Source organism: Mytilus trossulus, chromosome 8 (genome assembly GCF_036588685.1).
Source record: "Mytilus trossulus isolate FHL-02 chromosome 8, PNRI_Mtr1.1.1.hap1, whole genome shotgun sequence".
Taxonomy (NCBI): domain Eukaryota; kingdom Metazoa; phylum Mollusca; class Bivalvia; order Mytilida; family Mytilidae; genus Mytilus; species Mytilus trossulus.
In genome coordinates this window covers 14,249,653-14,257,979 of record NC_086380.1, presented here as the reverse complement: position 1 = coordinate 14,257,979, position 8,327 = coordinate 14,249,653, and the positions used below count along the sequence as shown (strand labels likewise).

Sequence of the window (8,327 nt, the reverse complement as noted above, 5' to 3'; positions counted from 1 at the left end):
GCTCTTTGTTCTTCCTCTTTTTGTCTGTTATTGCACCCATTATCATAATAGTTCTGCTTATTAAAGGTAAACAAAACAGTAATCACACACATATATAGGTGGCATGTTATATACCTCTGCTGATACAAAATATCTTAAACCAGCTTGTATTATATTACCACTGACGAAGCTGACCATAGATAACTATGGCTGTTTTCTGTGAACGTCTCTCTTTATTATGTGGCTTCTACTATTTCAATCGTTGTATACACTACTTTGCTAATGTTTTGGTACATGTATAAGCGTTCCTTTAGAAGGACAATCCAAAACAGGGCTTGCAACATATGCCATTTGTATAGTATTCATTGCTTTGTTTGCTGGGTGATTACATTGCTGTTGTAGTTTTATCAAGAAAGTACATCAATTAAGGAGTCGTAGCTATGATACTAAATCGGATTCATATCGTATTTTTCAATCAATAAAAGTCACCATTGATTGATCATTGAAATTAAGGAAAAACTAAGAAATTTGATCATCAGTCAAAGAAAGGCAAAAGACAGCACAAGGATATTCAAGTTCATAAATAAACTGACAACACAATTGTTAAAACAGATAAAGACCAACACACAAAACACGCACAAACTAGAAAACTTATGACTTAGCACCACGAACCCCATCGAAAATATCGGATGACATCAGGTGCTCCGGCATGATAAGCAAAGAATGTTCCGCATGCTGTATTCTTCTTAATGCATATATTAGTACAAACCCAGTAATAAGTCCAATTCGGTAATTCGCATTCGGGGAGACTGGCTTGGATTGAAGTTGTAACATTAGATAGAGATGGTTTTGTTATTTTGGTTCCATTAATTCATATAGTGTACCTCAAGTTTCTACAAATGTTTAAAGGTCCAAATATTTGAAATGCCGAAAATCAAGTAAGATGCGCGAAATTGATGAAGTTTAAGACTTTATTTTTGTTAACATTAATTTTATTAAACAGGAAAGAAATAACTGGTTAAAACGACAAAATATCTGGAATGGTTTTATTTATGTATGAAATGGCCACTCAGAATAGATAATTCAGATTAAAGCAAATTTTACAATGGATATTTCAAAGCATTTATTTAAAACAGATTAACAAAAATATTGAGCAATAACATCATCATACACAGTAACATATACATGTTCGTCTTATCAAACGGATGTGTGCAAAAGATTGTAAAATATGTGTTTTTATTGCATTCGTTTGGATAAAAACAATACGATAAACACATAAAAAATAAATAATATCCTGACATAATTTATAACTATCATGATCATTCTTACATCTCACGTTATATTCACAAATACAAACTCTTAAAACACAATTAGCTGCACATTGAAATATTAAATGATACTTGCTGAATAGGAACTATTTACAGATGATATCAATGAAATGGTAGGTCAAAACTGCCTTATATATCAGTGAATATATTGATAATACCAGTAGTAATTTGAATCTAAGCAAACTTCCGAAAGTATTATCTGGTATTTTAAAAAAAAACTATTGATGTGTTCTGTTATACCAATGCTGATACTTTTAGTTTAGCTAGCTCAGCTTATTTTGTCTTATAAAAGCTCTGATGGAATTAGTTTTAAAATAAAGTCAGTTTTAATACCTTGAACACAATAACACAAAATTTAACTCCACATCTACATGCAATGATGGCATGGATGCAATAGTGATGGTTTGCCTTAACAATGATGATATTTGATGGAAATTACTAGTAGACATTTTTCATAGCAATACAACTGTATCTATATGGTTAAGGGTTTTTTAATCAACAATCAACTCCTGTGCGATGTTTACTATTGCGTAACACCGGTTGGTCCAGGGTCATCAATCGTAAATGACTCTGCTAAGTTATTTAGTGTTACTGTGACATAATAACTCAGACATTTTGACATCGCAAATGTGTGGGGCACATGTTCCCGATAACAATAAAATAACGACTACACATTAAGTAATGTTGATGTTTCCTTTTCTTGTTTCTTTATGTCTGTAGTTAATAAGGGATCTTGATTGATATTTGCACTTTGTTTCGTCTTTTCATAGGTCCAACATCGTCTACCAAACAGAATATCACGTCCTGTCATTAAGAAACGGGAAACAAATGAATTCAAATTGTTTAAGTACTTGTTTTTATCAAACTGTAAGAATTGCAAATATTCTAGTGTTTCACGTAAATTGTAAAAGGAAAAAACATTTGATATAAATGTATTTGTTTTTCACACATCTAATACAATTTTCAACACGATAAATTCAGAAACTGCATTTACAGTTCATATTTTATTTGTATATCACTGATGTCAGAATAAAAAGGTAATGATTAAGGTGGTACCCAAAACGTTCACTAAAATTAAATTGGCTCGTTTAATTTTCATAAAATTTTGAGAAAGTATTTACTTTGACCCTTTAACAAAAGTATTGAAATTTCTAAAATTTTTAACCAACCGTTTTATCAGAAAAAATACTCTGGTTATATAGCATTTTGACAAACACTTATTTTGATCATTGAGAAGCTTAATATTCCTTTAAAACACATCGTAATTCAAACTTTAAGCTGACTTTACAGAGTTATCTCCCTGTAGTGTTAGGTACCACCTTAAGGTAGCACAATACAAAGATTTTATAACTCCAACTACCAAGTTTTAAAATGCTGTAACTTTCTTAATAATGCTTTAAAATTTATAAAAGTCGTAGTTTTGGATAGCTAACAGATTACTCTTTCAAATTAATGCAATGTTAGTATTATGCAACAATTATGTAACCAATTATAATGTTAACGGTGTCTTAAATATTGTTCACCAAATTTCAACTTTCAAATGAAATTAGCTTCTGCATATGTATCCCTAGAGGGTTGATTTTATTATATGTTGTTCCTATGGCCATTATCTACAAAAGGGTGTCTCAGATTTCAGATAGAATGTTAAAAACAAATTTTACACCTAATTAAACATTATCTTCTTTTATATGGTTAGGATGTTTTCACTAATCATCTAACTGGAGATTTATGAGAGAAAAGTATACCATAGAGACAATCTGAGACACCCTTTTGAAGCCCATGATGTGTTGATTAAGATTTAGTTAATATTTTCCGTATAGTTAAAGAGATGATAGAGCTAAATGCATTCAAGTGACCTTACCCAAATTTTGCCACTAATTACATAATAATTGATTACATAATGATTGCATAATAAATATTGCGTTCATTTAAAAGATTTATCTTTTATCTATCTATATATACCTCTTGTATTATTTTCTATGCATTCATAAGAAAGTTACAGCATTTCAAAGGTTAGTGATTGGAAGTAAATAAATCTTTGTATTGTGCTACCTTAAGACTAATCGTTGATATATTTTATCCATTTTATTCTGCGACAGTCTGCTGCTGTTTTTCTTTTGAGAGAAAGCTCAGTTTTGATTATTCGAGACAATGAATAGTAAATGCATTGAAAGCAAATACCACGTAACACTTAGGACGTATAACAAAGAGCTTGTCTTGTTATTGCATACATAACAACTATTACAGGTTTCTGTACGGCACTCGGCACTAAGCAAAGCCCATTCTGTTAACGGATCTCATCTCCTCCTTAACTGAATCAGTGGTGATGTAGTACAACATAAGACGAACTTTTAAATCAGTTAAACGAATCTCAACTCAACTGATGGATAGTAATGCAAATACACCTAACAGAAACATAGTGGAATTGGCTAGATACCTGCACAACACGGCTTTTTGCTCTATCATGCAAATTTACACTGACTAGACAGGTGCTACATTTGAACTGATAAACACTGTATTACAAACTTACTTTTGGCCAAGTATATGCAAATTAAAAAAAGCATAACAAACACAGCACATCCGATAGATATTGTTATCATTGGATGTGCCTTCTTCTTTTTCTAAACATTGAAAACAAAATATTAATGAAGATAAAAAAAGAAATATGCTGAATTCCATTGTTCAAAGACCTTTGTATAAAGACTTTATGGAAGAAATATAGAACACACGAAACAGGAGTTAAACTATTATATGCGAATATTTACAAAACAATCTTAGCAAAACGCGATTTCAACATGATATGCATTAGAAGGAAATACCAACTATTTGTGCTCGGTTACATGTTGAGTTTTTGACTGTATTAACATTTTACTTGTACATTGAAAGTTCAAAGCTGGTACTGGTTACAAATCTGGAAAACATCTCCTAACTATTTTTTTTTAGAAAACTATTACCTGTGTACACTTGGAGGTAGAAAGAACGAATCTTGAATAATCAGATATAATTCTGTTTTGTGAAATTTAGATACATCAACACAAATTTTGAGTATGTTCCCTCTCCTCAATGGCATGATCGCAAATTTTCAATCTGTTTTATGTAACGGATTTTTAACTGTATGATAAAGTCTTATTTTCAAAGCATATTTTTTTTGCCATAGTTTGATGTGTGGAGAATGCTTGCTTCATCCAAGTTTTGCAATCAAGAATCACAAAATATAAATAACTATAAATGCAAGACACAAAAGAAGGAACATATACATTCTAACAAATATGAAGACATTAGATGTGTCTTACCATGACATATATCTACGTGTTCGTCAAAAATGGTGACATTACGATAAACAAGGTTGCACAGTATTTTCAGTCTACCTTCACAGCCGACACTGTTCACAGGAAAATCATAACTCACTTTAACATCATTATGATACGTGTACCATTTCATAACAGTAACAGTTGCATCTTTGATGAACCGACCCTGAAAAAAGGACGAGATCTATTTAAAGTAAAATGTGTTTAAACAATTTTAATTTGCATTTTCATACAGTATATCTCACATATCAGAACTATTTGCACAATTTTGTGTAAATAGGAAAACTGCTTAAATTAAGCAAATAATTTATTTTTTTTAAATTGCTTAATGAAAACTTTTATTCGGAAAGCAATTATGATAAAAACATATTATTTAGTAGTTTTTCCATTTTTCACCTCAAACCATGCTGAACAGTTTGAACAGGGTTCACCTTATCAAGAATGATTTCTATGTCCATGCTTGCGTTGTTGATAACGTGTTTATCTCTAATTTTTTTTGTAATAGTTGGCATAGCTACAATGGAAATGATCAGCAGTCAACATCAACGATATTTTGTAAAACTCAACATATTTAAAATAATCAAACTATATTAACAAAGGAAAAGACCTATTTAGTTGCTTGGTGTATAAAAGAGTCAATTCTACAAGTCTACACAGCTCAATGTCGTTGCGTCGAACTGCGTCGAGCATGTGTGTGGCACCTTTTAACGAATGTGCCATACCAAATTATTATATTTGCCAGGTTAGTAATGACATGAGCAAGACGACGGGTGCCACATTTTGAACACATTCCGCATACCTTTCCGAAGCACCTGAAATAACACTCAGTTTTCAGTGGGGTTCATTATGCTTAGTGTTTAGTTTTTCTAGTTTGTGTCTTGTGTACTATAATTTGTCTGTTTGTCATTTTTATGTTTTTTAGCAATGATATTGTCAGTTTATTTGTGATCTGTGAGTTAGAATGTTGTTCTTCTGGTATTTGTTCTGGCCTTTCTGCTATAATTATATACATGGACTTCCGGTCTCTTTTTCTATCATATCGAATGAAATAAATGAGGTTATAAAACATGGAAAATCATCTACTTGTACATTGCACATCATTAAAAACTTACACATAACATGATGTGGTTCGACAAACAGTTTCCTAGTGCAACTATCAAACCCACAGGTACACGTGTACTTGTAGTCCAAATCTGATTCACTAAAATTGTGAATTAACAGCTCAAAATCTTTACTGGTATTCCGTGTTAACATTTCATATTTATTTGGATCTCTGCATTCACCATCTGTACAAAGCATGTCATAGTTTTTGCCTCCTGTCCATTGTTGTACTTTCAAGTGTGAATCATTGCCGATCTTTATGTTATCAATGATGCAACGTAAAATGATGTCTTTTCCAAAGCTTAATGGCAAGGTTGCTAAATTCCAAGACGCTGAAAAATTATTATGTTTTTGATAAAGTAGATTTTTTTTATAAATTCTATACAAGTATGTATTGAACGTAGTATTTGATAGCAATAATTAACTCAACAACTTTGCTCTAATATAGACACTTTTGTATTTTCTAGAAACAAGAGGATAAGTTACATGTTGAATATCATTAAACATTGTATTCTATAATGAATTGCTTTTATATACATAAAATAACATAAAGGGTAAATGTTGACAAATAATAATTTACCCCCTAAAATGAATTTAAAAAGTCGTAGATAAATCTACTTGGATTAACGAGACTAATTTTCATTGACTTTGTATAGAAAATCAATTAATTAAAAAAAAATATTTTGGTCACACTTAGGTAAAGTGCAGGTACACCATTCGATATCGTCACCATTTTAATTACATAAAAATATATTAGATTTTTCTTACCAGATGTACATGAAGATGCTTTACATGCTTTATCCACACATAATACAATGAAAGCAACATAAACCAGCATTCTGTTCATATTGGTTTTACACAATCTAAAATAAAAAACAAATAAATTCGTAAATGATAATTAAGTGGTATTTTCAGAAATCTGTATTATTCAAAATGATTTTAATTGTCTTTCTTGTATTTAAAAAGTATCATAACAGTACTATTGATACCCGATCGGTCTATCAAAACTAACTATACAACACAAAAACACAAACCTAGATAATCTTTAATTTGGCTTTCACGATTACTATCATTCATTAGATATATTTTGGGTCACACCCTCATATCTATTACATAAATTCAATTCATGATGTTGCAAATCAAACTACAAACAAAGGAAAACACTATCTTGTCATTTTCATTGACAAGGCTAATTTACCTAATAATATTATTTCCTATTCAAATTTGTTGTCTATGCTAATACATTTGTGTTAAATCAGATATATTTAGATTGTCCAGTTGCTATCAAAATAAAAAACAACAACACTTATCTAGATAACCTCTAACATGTTCACGATAACAATCTCTTTCATTCTTTTTTTATTTTGGGCCCACCCACAATTTGATACAACTTCTCGGAGTACAATTCAGTCAATTGATTATGTTACAAATCAAACAACAAACAAAAGAAAACATTAAATTGTCATATTCTTACAACTTGATATGACAGTACACCTTTATCAATAGTCTTAAATCAAGTCTTTAATCAAGATCAATTTTAAAATTCGTTTTGTAAATTTAAAGGGGTACCAGAGCTATAAATATATACCTTTGTACGTTTATTTTTAAGTGTTTTAATACTTGTTGTTTGGTCATACATTAACCTGACAAAACATTTAAATTCAAATAAAACCACAACCTTCACCAGGCGTTATTTAAATCATATACTTACGCTTAAAAATCAAAATGTATTTCATATACTATTTCAAACTTGCGGTTTGTGAAGATATATAACTATATGCTACCCTGCAGTACATATATATATTATAAACAGTCCGACACCCTAAATAGTATGAGATCAATCAATCTTGGTCATTAATAGAAAAGTAATAAAATAGAAGATTTGGTACTAATGTACATGAGACAATCCTCCACTTGAGTCCAGATGATAAATACAGTTTTATCGGTAAAATTCATTATTACATAGGTTGCAATGATTTACATTGATTTCCCAGTTAAATAAATAAAAACCGATAATTTCACATGTGAAATAAACGTGGTTATTTCACTCTCTGACGTCATACCACAATAGGCGTTGTCAAGACGTCGATTACATCGGATCAAAACAAATTGTCAATGCGTAGGAAAAATATATAGTTCCTTACATTTTCTACATTAATTTCATAAAAAATCCATTTGCCAATGTAATAAAAAGAATAACTAATCGCCGTATTTGAATATTAAAAATAAGACAACTTGTGACCGAACGCCGGTATGGATTAAACTCGTGCTACGCACTCGTATAATACATGCGTCGTTCGGTCACGCGTTTCTTATCTTTTTATATTCAAATACGGCGATTAGTTATACTATAAGTATAATGCAACCTCAAGTTTAAATATTAATGGGTTTCTGTTTGTCTCGTTCCTTCTGTTATTTACGGGAACAATGTATTATGCAGATGAAATAACTTGACTATTTGACTAGAAACAAACAACAGGAATAGCTAAAACCTAAAACAGGGGGAAAAAAAGAAAAAAAGGTAAAAGAAATTCACTATCATTGTTTTTCGAAACTCGTCGCTTGAATATATGAATGAACATGCGTATTTTCTGTAGATTAGTGCATATTA

General features: G+C 30.6%; 1 protein-coding gene across 1 annotated transcript; it reads right to left on the bottom strand.

The window, feature by feature from the left end:
* Window positions 1-4,600: 4,600 nt before the first annotated feature.
* On the bottom strand, window positions 4,601-6,586 carry LOC134728332 (uncharacterized). The gene is made up of 4 exons (XM_063592907.1): window positions 6,485-6,586; window positions 5,728-6,048; window positions 5,012-5,129; window positions 4,601-4,781 (listed from the first exon to the last, which is right to left on the bottom strand). The coding sequence occupies exons 1-4, from the start codon at window positions 6,561-6,563 to the stop codon at window positions 4,745-4,747; spliced, it is 555 nt and encodes a 184-aa protein (XP_063448977.1). The 5' UTR covers window positions 6,564-6,586; the 3' UTR covers window positions 4,601-4,744.
* Window positions 6,587-8,327: the final 1,741 nt, after the last annotated feature.

Coding starts and splice junctions, on each gene's coding strand:
- LOC134728332 (XM_063592907.1), bottom strand. CDS start 6,563: ATGAACAGAATGCTGGTTTATGTTGCTTTCATTGTATTATGTGTGGAT. Junction 6,049..6,484: donor AGCATCTTCATGTACATCTG/GTAAGAAAAATC, acceptor ATAATTTTTCAG/CGTCTTGGAATTTAGCAACC. Junction 5,130..5,727: donor CGAACCACATCATGTTATGT/GTAAGTTTTTAA, acceptor TTTCCATTGTAG/CTATGCCAACTATTACAAAA.